Here is a 22,276-nt window from a genome sequence, read left to right on the forward strand (position 1 = left end):
CCACGACCCCATGGGATGGTGCTGGTTCTCACAGCCTTTATGTGATGAGACACTTTGCAGGAACAACAGACTGATGTAATTCAGGGTTCTTTCCTGTGGAACATTTTAGGATTTTGATTTCCTGTGCTCACATTTGCATACCATGGGACTAACACCTGTAGAACCAGCTAAGTGCTAGACTAAGGCTGAGCTGACACCAAGGCATTTGGAGAAAGGGGTGCTTCCCAACCCAGGCTGCATGGGGGTGGGGTGGCAGCTTTTAAAGACAAACTCCAGGTCTTGAGTTTAGCCCTAAGGATTCTGATAAGAGTGCATGGTGGTGATTGCAAAAGTAACTCAGGTGACTAAAATGATGGTTGATTGTCATGGGGCCAGAGTACAGGCTGGCAGCACAAAGACCAGCTACTGATTCCAGCTGTGTAGACCAAAAACACCCACTGTGGGAGTATGTATCTGAATGCCCCAGGCCACCTCTCACTTCCCAGCCAGCTGACTCCTCTATGAACAGCAAGTCAGATCTTCACCTGGCCAAAATGGGGCTGTAGGAATAATTTGTGCCATCTATAAATCTCTCGACTCAGACAGTGCTTTTCTTATTACAATACTGTGGGAAAAGTTGGGTTTCTTATGGCCAGGATCCTCAACTACTTGATGATATAACTGGCCTGCTGCTAGGCAACTGCTTCTACACCCATAGGTAATACACTATTATTGACTGAGTCCGTATATAAAGAGCTCTGTCCAGTGCTCTGGGCGGAGGCAGAGACTAAGGAGGATTACAGACCTGCAGTGCAGACATAATTCTAGTGCTTGCCAGGAGAACAAGCCAGGTAATAAACCCCTTCATGCCAAGAACGTTCCATTGTCATTCCTCAGTCTCACTGCATCCATAGTGAACTTGCCTGGGGCTGAAACCCATTGGCAAGACAAATACCCTGCTCCTAATATGAAATGAGCTGCTAGTTAACTGGCATTGAGGATGAATAAGGGTTATCTTCTCAGTTTTCCATCTATAAGATGTCAGACGTGATCACCCCAACCGCATGGGGCATTCCCACATTGAAAGTACACATTTTTATAGGCAATCCGATTGCCCTTACCTGATTCATGTGCACCCCGGTCAGGTACATCAGTGGGTTCTTTTCTTTGGTGTATTGAGGGATGTGGATGACTACAGTTGCCAGGCTTACTGGAACACTTCCTGTTGTTACCTACAGAATATGGAAGGAAACATTCTGGGTATCATTACATTATGCACAAGTTGCTGGAAAGTAATCAATAACTTCTGCATTGATGGCCAGCCACCACTAAGGGGGGGTATGACTGAACTCACATGAAAATGAGTCTCACTACTTCATGTCACACTTCAGGTCTCTGTCTTACCTTTTCATGGAAAATCTCAACACCTACCATTTTAAATGCTAAGTAATTTGTGACTTAAGAATTGGTTAAAAATACCCACTCACCCCAGACCCTCTGAATCAGAAATCTAGGGATGAAGCCCAGGGACCAGTGTTTTAACATTCCTCCAGGTGATTCTAATGCATGCTCAGGTTTGAGAAACACTCATCTATTTCAGCTTCTCACTTTCTTCTTCCCTTCTTGGCCTCATTTGTTTCTTTCCCCTTCCTCCTGATTTCCCATCCTATGACAGGCTTACCAACCTTAATGGAGAAGATGAATTTTGGACCAATATCTTCAAAATTCTGCACGACAGAAGGTACATTCCCATCTGAGAAGACTTCATAAAAATTTATGTTGGTGGATCTGTTGGTTAATGTTTGTAAAGCCAAATAATTTAGTTTTGCTGTTGGTTTGAAGCTTATATTACAGGTAAGATACTTTACATTTAGGAAAAAAAATACTAAATTAAAACAATGGCTTGTTACGGGTTAATATTTCCAAGGCTAAAACAAATTCCTTTCAATATCCCTTCATGATCTTTCTGCTGAGATTCTTTGTGTTAACATGTTTATCTGTTGTAAAGTTTCTAAAATAAGTACAAATGTATCACATTTTAGAACTGATCATGGAAGTCTTCTCAAGATTGCTCTTCCATTGACTTGTGTGTTAATATAAGTGGATACAGTCCTTGTAGGTTGGATGAATGGAATTTATATCCCAGAGGATTTTCCACTTGCTATGGCTGAAATACAATGCAGAGTACTGAGTATCGGCTCCTGCAGTATTTTTACTCCATCAGTGAAACAGAGCATTCTCTGTCTTTTATTATTCCTTCTCCCCATCCTTCTAGAGTTCCAAACCAACGGTAATGCCTTTGCGCTAAAGTGGTGGTCAGTCTGACTCTACCACTAGCATAGAGACCTCCTTTTGCCAGCTGACCCAGAAGTTCTATTGGGACAGACCCTCAGCACCGCACTGATTGACCTCTTTGCTTGAGTCTGCCAGCTGGCATCTGCAAGTGAAGTGAGGACCAGGTGACAGGAACCCCCATAGGACCACTCGGACTGAAATGTAACTGGATACTCTCCCCTCGCTGCCTCACTCATTTCTGGAGCTCTGAGGCTGGATTTTAATGGGGGTAGTTCCATTGGGTGGAGGTGGGGAGCAGGGGTAGGAGTCTGAGTATTCCCACTAGACAACTTATCCTAATAGGATGTTGTTTCTATTTTCTATAAAACTGGACAGCAACTTTCTGAGGGTGTTTTTGTTCCTTTACTGAACTCTCGATTTTCTTTTTTATGCCTTTAAAAAACTTTTCCAAATTCTCAAAGGGATAATACGTCAGAGCGAGATTTAAATAGATGTAGTGTTTGTCAAGGTTATATATATATATGAGAGGAAACAATGATTTGTCAGCCTCTCATGGAAAATGGGAAAACTGACTACTTGGATTTGAAACAGGAAGCCTGGCTGTATATCCATGAGCTACTCCTTTCACCTTCCAGATCTTTGCATGAGCCACTAAGACAGCCAGTTTTTAAATTGATTAATACATTCTGCTTTTGCATTTACAGAAATCCTGACATTTTTCCATGTTACTTGAGTGTTCCTTAAGTTCCTAAGTGTTGATCAATATATTTATAGTAGCAGTTAGCTCCTGTTTTAGAAATAATTCTACTCTCATTATCTATTTCTGCCCATAATATTTGCACAATGTAACTGCACATTTATCAAAGTGGTTGCTGAGGGATACATTCAATAACTGGGTAAGACTTCTCTTTGGAAAAGTTTGCAAAGATATTTGTTAAAAGATGTGTTTTACAGCGTTACCTATGACGATTCAACAAAATAAAAATGCAAAATGAGCAAAAATCTCATTAATCTTGAATTGGTTACATAAATTATGATTCAGCAGCAATAGGATAAGTTAGGTCTGTATGTCCTGATCTGAAAACTCCTCTAAGATTACATAAAAAGCAAGGTATAGAAGAGTTTCATCATTCCACCTGGCTAAGTAAATTCTGTGTGTGGCTAAGTAAATTGTGTGTGTGTGTGTGTTAACATGCATTTATCCTGGTAGATAATCAAACCCTGTATCTGGAAAGTATTCTGAAAACAAGTTGTTAGTCACGTATGGGATAACCTGAGGAGGATGGGATGGTTCACTCTGCATTGGCTATTTTTCTGTAATATCTGGATTTTCTATCCATGTACATTTCATGTCTTCCAAAAAAATTCAAGTAGCATCATCTAGGCAGAAGGATCAGGAGCTATTTTAGCTTTTATTTTTCATAATTCTCCATAGTAAACTGATTTATTTTAAGGGACATCAGAATGTATTAAAACCAATTAACCATCACATAAATATGTAGCTAAGATGTTAGAGAAAACCAAGTCCCACTTCACATTTTTATTTGTTTCATGCTAAAATATCTGAAAAAATTTGCCATGATGTCAAGTGGAATCATAAAAAGGCTGTAGTAAGAAAAAGTATTTAGGGTAAGAGAATCGATAGTGGTAGGAAGGAAAAAATGCAGGTAGTGTGGTCATAGCAATCTCCTGGGATGCATTTGTCTTCAGTAATTTTAGCAACTGAGGTGCCTTTGAAATCTGCAGTCACTGATGAATTTTTCAGGGATGGAGAACTTGGGCTGTATTTCATTTCTGCTTTTGCTGTTTGTGGTTCACTTGATACAGAAGCATTCTTTTCATCTTTGCTCATGTGTCTCAAGCTCTGGATATGATGACATATTTTCCTCTGTGTTTTTGCTCAAGGATCTATTGGATGATCTACACAGTCCATGCTTTTAGGGGCTGGAGAGATGTGGTGGGAGTTAGAAAACATTCTGTTGTCAGTGGACACTGCTCACACCCGGCTTCTTGGAAACACAAGGGGCCCTTGATCTCTGCTGAGAATCGGCTGCCTCAGTGCCTCCCCAGGTAAAGAGCTCTGGTCCTGAAGCTTGGAGGTGGGCAGCGCCAGCAGCCTGTGTACCTGGCTGGCTGTGCCCCCCAGTACCTGTGCCCACGAACCTGTCCCACTTCTCAGTGGGAGTTAACAGGAGGAAATCAACCTATTAGCACCTGTGGCGTTGGCGTGTCACCAACTTCTCAAGACACCTGTCCCCCTGAACAATTCCTGATAACTGTTGTCACCTAGTGCCATTCTGCCACTGCTCTCAGGTATGCTAGCTTTGGGCTGGCAAGATAGGGGAATAAAGCAGTTCCTCATGGATGACCTTCTTTGTGCAATGCCTCATTTCCTCCTGGTTAGAAGAAATCCCTAATCTGTTATGTCAGGAATTTTCTACCCCAGAAGCTAATTTTCTGTGAGTAGGCTCAGTATTTGTGGTTGACCCACTATGTGCAAAGCATGGTGCTTGGGGCTTCAGTGTCCAGGGTGGGGATATCGCTTGAGGTCTCATGTGGATGACGGGAGACTGGCAAGAAGAAGAAAGTGGTGGCAACTCCTCAGGGCCCTAAGAGTTCTGCTTTGACATCTTGGGCAGGCTGGCAGCCTGTCTGAGGGTGTGCTGAGGAGTTTTCCTGTCGCACATGACAGAGGGTTACTCCTCTGACTTCCTGGTGTTGCCCTTAGTCAATAAACCTTAAAAGTCACTCAAGGTTTTCCTGGGACTAACTTGTCCCTGGACTTCTGTTTCAGTTGATGGGGAGGGGAGGGACATTTTAATTCGAATTCTCTAGCTAGGAATGAGCATATAGAGGACGTTGCTAGTCATGAGCCAAGTGTGTTTATAAGCCAAGTGATGGCAGTGGTCACGGGCTACCTACCATTTCACCTACCTTGTTATGTGAATATCAGCATCATACCGCAGAGGGATCTGGAAGCTGACCGAGTTATCTGCCTCATTGTTCTCAGTGCTTTCACTATGGAGACAAACATTAGGCAATATTTAAGAGAGAAATATCGTAAGAGTCATCCACCATCACGTCACCACTTCATTACATTTTACCTGAAGGCTCGGAAACTGGCAGAGGCCTGATTCTGAAGGTTTTGAAGATTGAAGTCGAAGTTAATAGTGAAAGTCACCTATACACAAAATTAAAAGTCATCAATTTATGACACTTAGTACTCAGTGGCCAATGTGATGGAAAATTTTCCCACAAAGTAAGCTCACTGAAATTTGATTCTGAATTTTATTTACCTTAAGCTTTCAAATCTTTGTCCCCCTTCTTTAGCATGCCTCACCTTTAGAATTAGAAGGCTTCACTTTCAGCTGCACACACCAGTCATCCCATTGCAGGCACATGCACTTGTCTGAGCTTGAAAGTGTTGTACTGATGTGAAGTTTGCATACCAGGGTAAACAACTGATACCTGTGACTGTGTGTACAGCACCTTGACCAGGGTGGGTCCGCATATTCAGGAAATGAGAACTTTCTACATTGTATGTGCTTTTGGAATGCCTGGGGGAGTCTACTACCACTTATGTTAATAACGTAAAGAAAATGTTCAGATATTTACAAGCTTCCTCTAAGTATGCAGCCAGTTATTCTGTGGTGCCTATCAGATGGTGTCTCAGAAGGAAGAGGGTATGTGGTGCATGAACTTGAGTGCCGAGAAGGGGCCGGCATGGAGCTGAGGATGAAGTGCGATTGTACCTGCTGACTCTTCTTTAAAGCGGGGTAGCCTACACTGCAGGTAACAGACTTCAGAGGGGACGCAACCTGGCATGTCACTTCTGTCCCATCAGCCTGAATGAGAACAAGGAAAGATCAGTTAGTATATATAGTGTGTGTGCGTGCATGTGCATATAGGCTGAAGGATGTAAAAACCACATGGACATTTTAGCAGTAAGGTTGGTTCACACTTAAATAATTTATTGTCCCCCAGACTTGAAAATCTTGTGTTGTCCAGGTGGCTAATATACTATTTTTATTGCCAAGCTGGAAAGGTCAAATACTGGGCCTTTTCTTCAGAAGTAAATCATAGTACTTATATTTCAGAAGCACAAAATAAGTTTAATCTAATATTTAGAAATACTATCTTTAATACATATCTTTCTCCCAATATATTTAAGTTTTGTTTGAAGAGAAAAAAGAAGATCATATGTTGGCATTTGTCTGTACTTTAAATGATTTAAAGAATCTTTTTAAGTTTAGTTTTCCTCATGTTTTTCTCTTGAAAATAAGTTGTCCTTTGGCACAGAAATTTCAACATTAAAGTCACAATAGGTTTAGAATACTAAATTCACATAGATTTTAAACTGGAATAAACTGTTTTTAAATCCTTTTCACAAGTAGTGGATTTGGAAAATCTCAGCTTTTCCTCCTGTCCTTTCCATCGCTTGGTGGCACTGGAGGGACGGAGGTGGGGGAGGTGAGGCGGGGGGCATTCCTGGCTGGGTGTGTTCCTGGAATAGTGATCAAGTCAACATGATTAACCGCCCTCGCTGGAATGCATCGTCTGGGCGGCCTGAGACCTGTGGTTACAGAGCTTGGGCGGAGCTGTGCGACTCTGAGAGAGCAAGTGCAGCTGGAAGCGTCTGCAGAGCACCACGCAGCCTCACCGCACAGCTGGCTGGAAAAGTTACAGCACTGGCGGCTGCAGCTGCCCATTCTCGGAGCAAAGGAAAACCTGACCCAAGCTGGGCAGCAGAACGGTCTGGATACAGAGCCAGGCTGTGCTCTCCTGCAGTTTAACTAGCTGGGAGCCACAAAGTTAGCACTGATCGCACTGTAGGCTAAGACGCTTCGTCAGACAACCCAGAGGACGTGGCGAGTGGAGGACAGACAGATGGTAACTGACAAGGAGTAGGAAACGAGAGCAGTAAGCATGGGGTGTCATCACGTACCGGCATGGACCAGGAGGCAAAAAACAAGTTTTCTGAAAAATCAACAACAATTGCAGTGTTGTATGCACTTTCCTGTTTGTTTTTCAGTGTTATTGAAAAAGTTAACCTTTTGTTTTGGTTCCTGACAATAAAGGGTTGTTCTCTGTTAAAAGGAAAGAGGGAAAAAAAAGTCATTAAGGTAAAAAAAAAAAAAAAAAAGGCGAGGATTCAAATACTTCACTCATTAAAAAAGAACTCTTTAGATTTATGTGGAAGACTGAGAAAACTGCATAATAATCAACTGTCTTCATAGTAAATTGATACTGACAAGTAAATGTTATTGGGTTTTCTTCTTTGTTGCTTTTAATTACATTGCAAGGAAAGGAAACAGGGTTTTACATTTCTTATGGATGGTAGAAATTGAAATTTGGATTTTAAAGGTCTTTACTTCTTAAGGCTGTCTCTTAAAAAGTTATAAACAGTCATTTGAATAAAGTAATGTAATGTGTCTTTTATTTCTACATTTTATACTGAGCTTTAAAGTGAGACTTACTGAGCAGCTGGCAGCTGTTGGACATCAAGAACTAGATCAGAGATGCAAACTCCATCCTCACCACAGTCTTTATGGAAAGGAATCTGTAGGAAAGGAAAAACAATCCCAGACATTTGCTTTTGAGTTATAAAAGCAAATTGTGGAAGAATACTATATGTATTTTTCCATTTATATGAAGTTCAGAACCATCAAAACTAAACAGTGTTTTAAGAATATATATATGTGTTTAGCAATATCAGAAAGAAAAGCACTGAGAAATGCAAAATTCAAGATAAAGACTGCCTGGGGGAGCACCATGATGGGGTAGCGAGTGACATCCAGAACGTCACAGGTATTGGGAATGTTTTATTTTCTAAGTAGGTGGTGAACACGGGTATTTGCTTAACTGTTATTTATTTCCTCAACAAATCTGTGCTGAGCACCTGTGGTGGCCCAGACACTGCTCCCACGGGTGGGAATAGAGTAGTGAACAGGACAGAAATCCTTGCCTCCCTGGGACTCGCTGGCTGCTGAACCTGAGTATTTCATTTAGAAAATTAGCAACTGAAAGGCTATGTCTTACGTTTCTTCCAAACACTAATGCAGGGACTATGAACCTTTGTTAGCCAGTCTGAACACCAGGAAGGGCAAACTGCACTTACACTGAAGACCTTGGCAGTCTCCGAATAGGCTTCAAGGGCAGGGCTGGTGCCAGGGTTTTCCAGACTGATGTTCACACACAGATGCAAAGAGCTGACAACATCAGAGGGCTCCTAAACACAGACACACAGAGTCAGTTTATTTGGCACGGCGCTTCAAAAATAGACAGTGACCGCAAATGTGTTCACAGTTCAGAACACAGTCTGATCTCAATTATGTAGGACATCCTCGTTTTGAATTCTCAGGACTCTTGCTTCTCATCTTCCGTCCTAATTCCTCTCATAGCCTCTCTACTATGAAGAAACTTAGAGACCTGGTTCAGCAAAAATCTGAAGCAGCAATTCTTGGCTAAACTCATCAGTAATCTCATTATTCACACATAAGTAACTGTAAATATTTAGAGGATATACCCAGTTTTAATTCTCAGAAGACCCCTCCCTTCATCACTACCCGGCTATTGGGTTTTTGGCTACAACCCTCCAACTCTTATGGCCAAGACTTAAAAGGCCCTGGTGTCCCGACCCAACCTTTGGGACGGAATGCAATGACCTAGAAGGGAAGGTGCTCAGGGGTGGCAGAAAATGCACGAGATGACTCCTTCCTTGGTCAGAACCTAACTCTGGCCCTGGCTGACGGATGGAAGCTGCACTGCTTCTTGCACATATATGATGAGGCAGTGTCACTCACTCAAGTCATTTAAGCCCATGCTACCCAGCTACAGGTACAACTTCTCCATTTGCCGTAAATAGGCGGGGGGTGGTGGTGTGCGGGGGTTGCAGTATGCCAAGAGGCACAGGCTGCTTCCAGTTTTTGAGGCTCCCTATCTATTGAAAAAATGTAAAAATGCCCAAACGGGGTGGCAAGGGTCACGGAGCAGTCTTCTTACAAACATCTTGCCAGTTCTTGTCAGGAAAGAACAATATTCTTACAAATGATAAGCTCTAAAAAGCGAATTTGCCTATTCCTAACAAGTGGTATTTTCATTATCACTTGGTCCATTTGCAGGCAGGGCTTACTCTATTCTTGAGCCCTTTGGGGGGCATGGCTACCAGGTGGCTTCTTGACGACAAGCTTCCTCAGCTGGCTGCAGGGCTGGCATGGAGGATGAACTTGAGAGCAGGTATTGAGATAGGTATTGAGTAGAGTAGGTACTGAGAGCAAATATGTTGTGTTAACTCAAATAGTACTGACCAAGATAACGCACACCTGAAAACTTCACAAGTACACACGAGAGTGAACCGGATATATATATTTGAACTACAGCCTGGCTGACTTCATTCCCCACAATGGATTCAATTTAATTTGAGCCACCATTTAGCACACGGATAGGAAAGAATGAAAGCTGACTCTTATTCCTTTAAAGAATCTGTATAATTGGCATCTAACAACAAAAAAGGCCCAGGCCTTCATAAACAAGATACTTTCAATTTGAACAAAAAACATATGAACTGATTTTAATTCATCTAAACATTATGTTTTTCTCACTTTTTTACTTAGTGTTTGTTGGAATATGATCTCTGTACTATCCATCTACATCAGAAATATCTGGGGGTGCCTCTTCAATCTGTATAATCCTTGGTCCTTCAAACCCAAATTTCTGTTGGTGGGGACCCAGAACACACATTTTATAAAAGTTCCCTTGGCAATTATTATACATCTTAAACTCTGAGAAACATATTCTAGGAAAGTTGTTAAGCAGCTCTTTAAGAAATAGAAAGTGCCATTATGTGGTTTCGAGGGGGAAATAAAATTTATAAAATAAATTTTCTGTTGGAAGATTTTTCCTGAGAAGCATTTTTCCTATTTTCAAGATCTTCAAAATCCACAATTATAGTAATTAGGGCATAAGATTAGAGTAAATATTTTTTTACCTCATAATCTTCCATCCTTCACCTATATTAAGTCTAACAGTCGAGACTACATTTGGAATTTTCCTTTTCAATAGCTTAAAAATGAATACAATTTTTTCTCTGATAGGAAATTGGCAAAATAAAAGTTCTCCTTGTTTAACATTTAAGAAAGCACTGTCTTTGATCTCTTTAAGAATCTTATTTTTAGCCCATTAATTGTCATCCCAAATAAAACTGAATGCTACTACCTTATGTAATAGTTGAATGTGATCATATATATATTAACATATAGGAAATAAGATTCCCTGCTCATTGAATTAAATGATGACAGCATTAATTAGAAGGGCAAGCATTTTCTCATAAGCTTCCATTTTAGACTTTGACCATTCATTAGTATTTAAGAAGAAATGAGAGGAGAAGGAATGACTGAGGTCTCACCTGTATGTGGATGATGTACTCAGAGCAGCTCTGTGCTTGATTTACTACCATATTCTTCTGCAGGAACCTTTCATTGTTTTCCTTAAATAAACCCCTGGAGGTGACTCTGGATGAATATTGGTCTGCATCAATTGTGATAGTATATAAAATGGCTATAATAAAAATAATAGAGATGTTACTAGAAATGAACTTTTAAGGAAAAAGCATCCTTGCTTTATCATGTCTTATTGTGTGAAGTCTCTGACTTCGAGAAAATATAAAAACAATCTTTACATTGATGGGTTGAGAGCTGTGGGTAGCCCTTGACATTTGTGATTTTAGCTCTGGCATGATGTACATGACTGTGGATACAAAGAAATGTGATTCAAACAAACATGGCTTAAAACAGTGGAAAGGAAAGTGGACTTCTACCAGGAAATCTACTGAATGAACTTGGTCCCTCAAACATCGGTTACATCATCCATAACATGGTGATAGGAAAAAGGAAAGAAGCAGTTATTATGTGCCTATAATTGAATACATTCATGTATAAAGGTAGTAGTTATCCTATTTTTCAGATAATGAACAGAGTAAAAGAGGTAAAATAATTCATCTCAGTTCACATGGATGGGCATGGCCAGAAATAAAATTTGGGTGATTTTGAAATGAGAGCTCATTTTCTTTCTGTTTCTATGCAGTGGTGAGGATTGACTGTGATTTGAGGACTAAGTGGGATACTTCAAGGGAAAATATGTAGTGCCTGGCATATTCTGTATGTTTACACAGGAAGGTATGCAACATCATAGTAAAAGTTTTGAATGAGACAGGCTTAGTTTTAATTCTAATCTACTGTTTATGAGCTATATGACTTTTAGGCAATTTGCTTAACCTCTCTGAAGCTCTGTTTCTTCATCTATAATCAGACTAACCCAGCGAAATGGAAACGAAAACTATCAGAACCTTCAACTAGTCTGCTGGCTGCATATCCAAAACTGAGAGAGACCTGCTGATATTCCTAGCATCAACTGTGTAATTTGGGGTGACTCTTATTTTATTACTTTCAATATGTAGAACATTAATTATACCTGTTACCTTTAAAATATCTATTTGAGATCTGTATGATTTTTCTTGCTCCAATGACTTAATGAAGTTAACAAAGATAGATAGAATATAAGAGAACCAAATGCACTAAAAATAAGCTGTGAAAATAACACACAGGAAATATAATAGCCAGGAGGTGATGGTAGCTAGGACAAGCTGCACATATAATACTGTTTCATATTTTTAAAGCAGCTTGGTAAAAATGATACACAGTCATTAATTTTTATGTTATTAACTTTAAACTGGAATGCACATGACACAATAAATAATAGAAACCATATATTTTATAAATTCACTTTTCAAAGATGTGAAGATGGGATTCATGTCTTACATACATACCATCACTGCCAGCAATTATGTGACAAATACTCATGACTGGCTTGTCTGTGAACCTGAAGACATGAAGGAAAAGGATTCATAGGGAAAGGTGCTCAATAGCAAGTAAGCCCAGAGATGCAAGCTAGTGAGTCGAAGGGAAGAAAATTCTCTGAAAGCAGAGAGACCCTTTGCAGTGTACAGGAACAGCAGGGGTGAAAAAGTCAAAAAGTGCAATGTGCGTGAGACAAATACATGCTTCAGGGCCAGGAAAGCTATCCAGCCAACCACTTTTGCCAACTAATATATTTTCCAAATTAATCCTTTAGGCTGACCAGCCACATAGTGTTCTTTTCCCAGCTTTATTAAGATATAATTTACATTCAATCCTGTGTAAGTTTAAGGTATACATGTCAGTTATTTTGTATACATAAATATTTTGATCGCTGTAATAAGGTTAGTTAACACATCCATCACCTCACAGAGTTACAATTTTTTGTGTGTGTGATGAGAACTTTTAAAATCAATTCTCTTAGCAACTTTCAAATACACAATACAGTATTGTTAACTACAGACACCATGCTGTACATCCAGCCACTTAATGATGACATAGTAATGTTGTTTGACTCAACTCACAGGGCTACTCAAGGGACATGCTACAAGGCAGGTCTGTGAGATGTGCTACTCAGAGTTGGGTCAATGTTTCAACCCCTGAAATGAAAAACGCTAGGTAAACATGAAAAGCAGGAAAATATGGAAAGCGTGCCAAGATGTTAATTTGAACTTCTATTTTGTATTTTTAACCTACGTACTCCTTGGCATGAATCTTGACAAATAACCTGCCTCTATCTGTTCATCTTTAAGTTAGTTTCTTTGTTTACAATTAAAGAAATACCTATAGGAACTACAGGTTTCTGAAATTTAAAGCCAAAATCTGATGCAAAGGGGATTAGGATCTGTAAGACAGTGGCAAATGAAGGAAGGTAGCATATACTCAAGGGCTAAATCAGTTGCTACCCATTGAGGGAGCAGGAGAGATGAAGTGGTCAGAAAAGCCTTCAGATCCTCAGCAGGGCCCTGAAAGATGACTCGCCTGGTCCAAGAGAGAGATGACAACAATTCCTGCTGGCATTTGCCCACAGTTTTCCTCGCTCCTCCTGTTGATAGGACATTTTTCAGACTCTTACTACCTTCTCTGGATTATTTAGAAAATGCAAAACACTGGGCTTAAGTTATATATTGTTTTATATTTACTCTCTCATTATTCCATGCTTATTAATTCCTCAAGAAGAGGAAGAATATTTGTACTTGTACTAAACATACCCTGTCTCTATCATGTGATAGCCAACATTTGGTATATTCATTTAATATGGGCTGTAGTCCAGCATAATCTGTATGCATCCAAGGTTTTAAGTAAGGAAACCTTGGGTCCAAGAAACTTGAAGGACCAAGTCAGGAAAGCCCAGGATAATGTCATAGAGATTATACTTCCTACGGCAGAATGTTACCCTCTAGGGAGGAAGAGATCTAGAAGATCTGAGTAAACATTCCATGCCTAATTAACCATTCTCAGGTACTTCAGTGTGTGGCAATTCAAATGTTCCTAAAATGTTCACTTCTTTTAGTCCACAAATCCAAAGTATAGCTTATATTTAGGACTAAACCTTACAAGCAAAACTGTCACCATACATATTATTTCAGGCCTACTCACCCACTTGATTGTTTTGTTTAGTAGGTCTAAACTTGGCACTGAAGCAGAGTTTGAGGTTTATCTCAGCATTCTTGTTGAACAAAGTGATTTTATCTGGTGTGAATGAAGCATCCACAGATACATTAGCAATACTCTGTGCCCTGAAAGATGTAAATGGAAACAGGTCACTGAATGTTATCGCCCAATGCACATACTGCAGCCTTTACCGCAACCCCATGCCAGTTTTTTAATGGTATGTTACTCTGAAGTGATTTGACATTGTTTAGTAAATGCATTTTGATTTTTCAGTCTTAAATATTATCCATGAATTTTATTTTTTCCACATTAAAGTTTCATTGAAAACAATGCAATTTCCTCCTTTAAAAGCACAAGTGAGATATTGCAAATAGTTTCATTAAGTTCAGAAACAATATCATATATAATGTTTTTCTTTTTCTGTTCTTGATGTTTTTGGACATTTAAAGCACATTTTTCAACAGAGACATATGAATGAATGGCTCAACTATATTTTCTTGGGTACTCTTGAATGTGCTCTCAATTTCTTTTTATTTCCTCACCAGCCCAGTTCATTTTTGGCCTTGAATCACACAGCCCTTGAATCCCTTATTGTTTCCCACTGCTCATCAACTCCTACTGAGGTCAGGGAAAGGTCAGCCAAACCTAACCTAAACCTAAACAATGGCTTCTTGCTTATGACTAATTATTTCAAAAGATACTTTATAGCCATATGAGAAGTTACACTTTACTTGTGTGGTCTGGGTGTTAAGTATTTTTAGGGCTTCATCATGAGGCTTCCTTTCTGCCAGCTGAGGCCATTTAGAAGATAATATTCAGAAATTCTGGGTACCATTTCAAAGATTTGTCTCTTCTATGCACTTTTCTGCTCACCATATAGAGAAGAGAAACTTGGTTCTAATGCTTAGCAAATATTTTTTTTCCTCCATGATGAAAAACATATTCCTTCCTTTATGCAAACCATGACACATAAATGTCCTAGAGTTTTCTAAAATGGGTGGAGCATTACCACAATTTCAGCACAGCCTTCTGGTATAGTTAGCAGGTCAGTTTTTGGTTAGCTAGTTTGCGTGTGGTTCATGGACTCACCAGAGCTGAACGACTTGTCCAAAGGCACCAACAGACACATCGGTAATAGAATCCCCATTTAAATCTCCATAGCCATCTAAGGATCTGCCAAAGTACTGGAGATGGCTACTAAAGGCTCCATCGGATCCCAAGATTTTCTGAAAGGACAAGTTTGACATGAAATTATAGTGCACAACAACCAAAACAGATAAAAGGCAGCTTCTACATTGCATTGTCATAATCTCTAGAGTGCCATTTCTCTGGCTGTGTTATTCTCCAGAAAATTCCATTGATCTTTCATTGGAGCCACCTTTTCATCAAATGAATTTTAACATAAAATCACAAATTAGCACAAAGCAGTGAAATATCAGTGAACTGGGCAGGAATTGATGTAAGTTCAGGTTCTAATTCCTCTCTAAGTCTGCTTCCTTCTCATTGAGGCCTTTTTGGTCACCCTTTCAAATACCTGATACCTCCTACCCCTAAAAATTTATTTCCTGTCTTAGTTTTAAATTCCTTATCATTTATTTTTAAAATTCCTTATCATTTATTACTATCTGTAACACTTTATTTTATTGGTCTTACTTTCACTCTGCCTCTTCTACAAGAATATAAGATGCATGGAAGAGCAGAATTTTGTGTCCTTTTCATTTCAGCATCCCCAAGGTCTAGAAAGTGCTTGATGTACAGTAGAGGCTCACAAAATATTTGTTGAAGAGGGATGGGATGGATGGTCTGCATCAAACTCTCTAGCTGTAACATGATGATATATGCAAATACATCGCCATGAAACTCATGGATTACCTGAGAATACCTTCTGCGAATGGTGCTCCCGTGACCATTGTAGATGTACACAGCCCCAGAGTTGTGATTTTCCAACGGTGAACCAATTATCACGTCATTAAAGCCATCCATGTTGATGTCTGAAAGAGCTGCAATTGCTGAGCCAAATCGAGCATTTTCAATACCCTCGGGGCCATCAAGAAATTGGTGCCAATTCAAAATGCCCTTGCAAAGCAGAAAAAAGGATGATTAAAGCAAACCTCTAACTTTTACAACTAAAATTCACAGCAAATGATGCCCAAACCAATCAGCAAACTGTTAAAAGTAGACAGGGTTTTAAACCTAGAATTCTAAAACAATCTCTATTTAGAATGAGAATTACAACTAAGAATTTTAGTAAGGTCATAGGATACTTGCTCATAAGTCAAGGTGAGAGAAGGCAATTCTCTGTACTGTGGCTGCACAACCTACAAGAGAGTGTCCATTTCTTTGTCTCCCTTTTACCTCAATAATAGTATCTTCTACCCGTTTCCATACCATTTGATTAAAAAATTTCTGGTGAAAATCTACTAATATATTGAATAAAATTAAGGTAAAGACCTAATAAAATAGAACACAGTATCTTAATTTAGACCTTTACTTAAAAATCACAAACAGTAGCATAATTATAATGGTATAGGAAGTGGAAAATGAGTGTTAATCTCTAAAAACATTAAGTATCTGCCCAAAGATATTTCCTTATGAAAGACACAATTGTTGTTTTGAAATCAAGAATAGAAATATTTCATGACTTCACAAGCATTGCTCCTCAATCATGAAACCAGATCAGTGTTGATATTTTTCTCCTCTATAACAATCTTATGGAAATCAATTTGTTACTGAGTTTGATAAAATATTAGGAGATTTTTTCCATCTTCAACAATTAATAATTCAGAATTTTTAACAAGCAAGAAACATTCAAGAAACTGGGGATTTTTAAATTTTCAAACAAGTAGATACATCCTTTTATTACTGAATATCAATTATATGTTCTTTATATGTTTCTGTTCAAGGGCTAATTTTTACATTAATTTAAATAAATATAGTAGGATAAAAGTATCACAACAGCTGAACATAATATTTATTATATTAATACGAACTTCTCTTTTTCCATCCTTTCCCTAACAGTCATCTGTCTATGTCAACTTGTGCCTTTAACTCTGGTTTTCTTTTCAGTCACAGGGACTTTATGCACATGGATTTAGGGAGTTCAGTCTATAAATTGGAAAAAATTGTCCTTTTCCATGTCAGAGTATGCTCAGTTTTATGTGCAAGGACTAGGAATTCCAAGAATTGGATATACACCTAAATAATGTAGAAAGCATCCAGGATTATATGAAAGTTTCCAAAATATCTGATACAATTTGTCTTTTTCACTGTAAAATGTAAACAAGATAGTTTTCCCTTTTATTATCTCATTACAGCAAAGAAGAGGAATTGAGAGAGATACTTGGGAAATACACAGATGTTTGTGTGTGTATTTCAAAAATGATGTGCATTTATAATGACTTTATATAACGGAATATATATTCAAAGACCTCTCATGGAAAATGGCAGAGCACTATCCTCTAAGCTCTAGGTTATGCTTTTTAATGTGATTTTTTAAATTATAAGCTAATGGTGACAACCTTAAAAATCATCAATAATAATATATTTTCTTTATTCTGCAAAACTGATGATTAACTTTTATTTACCAGTACTAAAGCAAATTAAACTGTCAATTTAATATTGTTTTTTTTTTACCTTTGTGATAGTAAACAGGTAGACTCTTCCTTCCTCTTTCTTTAAGTCATTCATGTACGTTGGTGCACCTACCAAGAGCACATCTGTAATAGTGTCTTTGTCCACATCAACTGAACACAGCACGCTACCAAAATAGGAGCCAATCTGGAGTAAGAAAGCGAATTAACTTAGGATTCCTAGGATTCATGCACTCATAATATTGCACTGAACTTTTATTTACTCAATCAACAACAACAATACCTCTAAGGCACTAGGAACATAAAGATGGATAACACAATTCCTTCTCTTAGGTTGTGTTACAATCTCACACTTGGTTCTTAAACCTTAGTAGGCATAAAGATCACCAAGAAGCTGTCTTTGAAATATAAATTCCTGAGCCCAGGTTCCAGAGATTCTGATGCAATGTCTAGGGTGCGATCCAGAAAACAGTATCTTAAATAGGCATTCCAGGTGTTTCTGATGCTGGTGGGTCAAAGAGCACACTTAAAAGAGAAACACTTAGAAGGGCTGTGAGGTGTGTTATAGAGAAAAGCAGGATGTGGGAGGTGGAAGAAGTAATTGCCCTTCCATGGGGAAGTATACAAGAGGCAAGTCTTAAAGGCTATATGATTGGAGTGCAGGGGAGTCAGGAAAGCTTAGAAAGATTAAGAATTATTTGAATTGCATCTTAAAACATGACACATTTTCAGAGAGGGGAAAAAGATGGTGGCATGAGAAGTGAGACAGAAACCTCCTACCAAAACCACATGTAACACAAAAATACAGCAAATAAAACTAATCCTGAAAGAGCAACCTGAAGACTGCAGAACAGACTGCCTATACCTGAGGAAAAGAGAAGACCTCATAGAAAAGGGTAAAGTAGCAAAGCTGTGATTGGTGGGATGCAAGCCCTCCCTCCACCCCATCTCACCAGCAGGAGGAAGAGAAACAGAGTGGGGAGTAGAAGCCCAGTATTGATGACCAGCCAGCCCTGGAGATCTGCTCTGGGAGAACAAAACCACATGACATGGTGCTCTGGAGATTAGTGGGGTTGGAAAGCAAAGACAGGCAGAATACTCACGAGACTGACATTCCAGACACTTGCAGAGAACAGGTATGCACAACCAGTCCCTCTGGGACAAAAGAAAGGCAGGCAATTTGAAAGACTTCCCAACAGTGAAAGGGGTGCTAAAAGGGCAAGGATTACACAGAGCTCACAGGAGAAAGCGCAGATTGACAAAACCATCCTGGTACACTCAGCCCAACAGGTTGGGAACTCTCAGGAGCATCAGATGCTCCATCCCCCTGGCTGGCAATGCAGCACTGAGGTCCCCACTGTGATATGCAGCCTGCCACTACTTCCTCCCAGCAGGCACCAGTCTGTACACCTGCTGCCACAGCTGTTGTGCCACACCACCCAGAGGGTGGCCTCACCTATGGCAGCTACAGGGGCACAGAACAGAGGCCCCTCCCTGTACACTCGGCCCACTGGACCTGGCAGTAGAAGCAGGTGCTATATCTGGGAAGCAAGAAAGAGACCTTTCTTCCCAACAGGTGCCTGTGCAGCTTGCTTGCAACCCCCACCATAGTTATAGGAGCCATGCAGCTTCAGAGAGTAGAACTTCTGGGCACTAGAGGGTGCCACCTACACAAAGTTATTATTCCATAGGAATCACAAAAAAAACGAAACAGCAAAAGAATTTTGTACAAACAAAAATACAGCAGAAGACACCAGAAAGAGGCCTAAGTGAAACTGAAATCACCAATCTTCTTGATAAAGATTTCAAAATAAAACTCATAAACATGCTCATGGAGCTACAGAAAAATATTCAAGATCTCAGGGAAGACTTCAAGAAAGAGAAAAAGCTTTGAAAAATACAGTAACTGAAATGAAACATGCAACGGAGGCATTTAAAAGTAGATTAGATGAGCTAGAGGAGATGGTAAATGAAACAGAAATTAGAGAAAAGGAATACAAAGAAGTTGAGGCACAGAGACAAAAAAGGATCTCTAGGAATGAGAGAATAAGAGAATTGTGTGACCAATCCAAACAAAAAATATTCACATTATAGGGGTACCAGAAGAAGAGAAAGAAAAAGGGATAGAAAGTCTCTTTGAGGAAATAATTGCTGAAAACTTCCCCAATCTGGGGAATGAAATAATCTCTCAGGTCATGGAAGTGCAGAGATCTCCCAACACAAGGAACCTAGGAAGATAACACCAAGACATACAATAATTGAAATGGCAAAGATCAAGGACAAAGAGAGAGTATTAAAAGCAGTCAGAGAGAGAAAAAAGATTACATACAAAGGAAAACCCATCAGCTATCATCAGACTTCTCAGCAGAAACCTTACAGGCCAGAAGGGAGTGGCATGATATATTCAATGCAATGAAACAGAAGGGCCATGAACCAAGAAGACTCTATGTGGTAAGATTATCATTTAAATTTGAAGTAGGGATTAAACAATTTCCAGATAAGCAAAAGTTGAGAGAATTTACTTCCCATAAACCATCTTTATGGTGTATTTTAAAGGGACTGCAATAGATGGAAGTGCCCCTAAGACTAAGTAGGGTGTACTTAGTGTAACCAGAAGAAAAAAACACAGTAAAGGAAGTAGACAATTATTAAGCAACTGCAAAATTAAATCAACTATCTACAAAGTAAATCAAGGGATACACAAAGAGTAAAGAATATGACACCTAATATATAAAGAGTAGAGGAAGAAGAAGGGAGAAAAAAAATAGACTGTATTTGAAATAGCATAATAAGTGAGTTAAGTTAGACTATTAGATAGTAAAGAAGTAGCCTTTGAACCTTTGGTAACCACAAACCTAAAGCCTGCAATGGCAATAAGTACATATCTATCGATAATCACCCCATATGTAAATGGTCTGAATGCACGAATCAAAAGACACAGAATTACAGTATGGATAAAAAAACAAGACCCATCTATATGCTGCCTACAAGAGACTCATATCAAACCCAAAGATGTACAGAGAGTAAAAGTGAAAGAATGGAAAAAGATATTTTATGCAACTAATAGGGAGAAAAAGCAGAAGTAGCAGTACTTATATCAAACAAAATATATTTTAAAAGAAAGAAAGTAACAAGAGAAAAAGAAGGACATTACATAATGATAAACAGGCAGTCCAACAAGAGGATATAACCATTATAAGTATCTATGCACCCAACAAGGGAGCACCTTAATATGTGAACCAAATACCAACAGAATTGAAGGAAGAAATAGAAATGCAATGCATTCATTTTAGGAGACTTCAACATACCACTCACTCCAAAATACAGATCAACTAGAGAGAAAATAAATAAGGAGATAGAAGCACTGAACATCACACTAGAACAGATGGACCTAACAGACATCTACAGAACAGCAGGATACACATTCTTCTCAAGTGTACACAGAATGTTTTCCAGAATAGATCACATATCAAGCCACAAAAAGAGCCTCAGTAAATTTAAAAAGATTGAAATTCTGCCAATCAGCTTCTCAGACCACAAAGGTATGACTCTAGAAATAAATTATGCAAAAAAACCAAAAAATCCACAAACATGTGGAGGCTTAACAACATGCTCCTAAATAATCAGTGGATCAATGACCAAATAAAAAACAGAGATCAAGTAATATATGGAGACAAATGAAAACCACAACTCAACAGCCCAAAATCTTTGGGATGCAGCAAAGAAAGTTCTAAGAGGGAAGTATATCACAATGCAGGCTTACCTCAAGAAAGAATGATCCCAAATGAACAGCCTAAAGTCACAATTAATGAAACTGGAAAAAGAAGAACAAATGACGCACAAAGGCAGTAGAAGGAGGGACATAATAAAGATCAGAGCAGAAATAAAGAAAATTGAGAAGAACACAACAATAGAAAGAATCAATGGAAGCATGAGCTGGCTATTCAAGCAAATAAACAAAATAAATACACCACCAGCCAGGCTTATCAAGAAAAAAAGAGTATACACATATATACAGAATCAGAAATGAGAAAAGATAAATTACTACAGACACCATGGAACTACAAAGAATTACTAGAGAATACTATGAAAAATTATATGCTAACAAATTGGATAACCTAGAAGAAATGGACAATTTTTAGAAAAATACAACCTTCCAAGACTGACCCAGGAAGAAACAAAAAATCTGAACAAATCAATTACCAGCAATGAAATTGAATTGGTAATCAAAAATTACCCAAGGACAAAACCCCCAAAACAGATGTCTTTATCACTGAATTTTATCAGACATTTAGAGAAGTCCATATACCCATCCTCCTTAAAGTTTTCCAAAAAGTACAAGAGGAGAGAATACTTCCAAACTCATTCTATGAGGCCAGCATCACTCTAATACCAAAACCAAGCAAAGACACCAGAAAAAAAGAAAATTACAGGCAAATATTACTGATGAACATACATGTAAAAATCCTTAACCAAGTATTAGCAAACTGAATTCAAAAATACATAAAAAAGATCATCCATCATGATCAAGTGATATTTATTCCAGGGATGCAAGATGGTACAATATTAGAAAATCCATCAACATCATTCACCACATCAACAAAAAGAAGGACAAAAGTCACGTGATCATCTCAATAGATGCTGAAAAGGCTTTTGACAAAATTCAACATCTATTTATGATAAAAATGCTCAACAAAATGGATATAGAGGGCAAGTACCTCAACATAATAAAGGCCGTCTATGACAAACCCACAGCTAACATCATACTTAACAGCGAAAGCTAAAAGATTTTCCTCTAAGATAGGGAACAAGACAAGGATGCCCACTCTCTCCACTTTTATTCAACATTGTACTGGAGGTCCAAGCCACAGCAGACAACACAAAGAA

The 22,276-nt window shown here is 38.8% G+C and overlaps 1 protein-coding gene across 1 annotated transcript in view; it reads right to left on the bottom strand.

The window, feature by feature from the left end:
* The window catches only part of ITGA2 (integrin subunit alpha 2), a 144,415-nt gene that overhangs the window by 17,818 nt on the left and 104,321 nt on the right, over positions 1–22,276 (bottom strand). The window contains exons 13-25 of the mRNA XM_036900382.2: positions 17,433–17,576; positions 15,672–15,875; positions 14,889–15,025; positions 13,785–13,924; positions 10,679–10,830; positions 8,393–8,503; positions 7,752–7,834; positions 7,220–7,361; positions 6,027–6,119; positions 5,379–5,455; positions 5,209–5,292; positions 1,665–1,767; positions 1,101–1,211 (exon numbers count right to left, since the gene is read on the bottom strand). Of these exons, the coding sequence (XP_036756277.2) occupies positions 1,101–1,211; positions 1,665–1,767; positions 5,209–5,292; positions 5,379–5,455; positions 6,027–6,119; positions 7,220–7,361; positions 7,752–7,834; positions 8,393–8,503; positions 10,679–10,830; positions 13,785–13,924; positions 14,889–15,025; positions 15,672–15,875; positions 17,433–17,576 (1,581 nt within the window). The remainder of the gene's footprint in view (positions 1–1,100; positions 1,212–1,664; positions 1,768–5,208; positions 5,293–5,378; positions 5,456–6,026; positions 6,120–7,219; positions 7,362–7,751; positions 7,835–8,392; positions 8,504–10,678; positions 10,831–13,784; positions 13,925–14,888; positions 15,026–15,671; positions 15,876–17,432; positions 17,577–22,276) is intronic.

The sequence above is a fragment of the Manis pentadactyla genome, chromosome 2 (genome assembly GCF_030020395.1).
Source record: "Manis pentadactyla isolate mManPen7 chromosome 2, mManPen7.hap1, whole genome shotgun sequence".
NCBI classification, from domain to species: Eukaryota; Metazoa; Chordata; class Mammalia; order Pholidota; family Manidae; genus Manis; species Manis pentadactyla.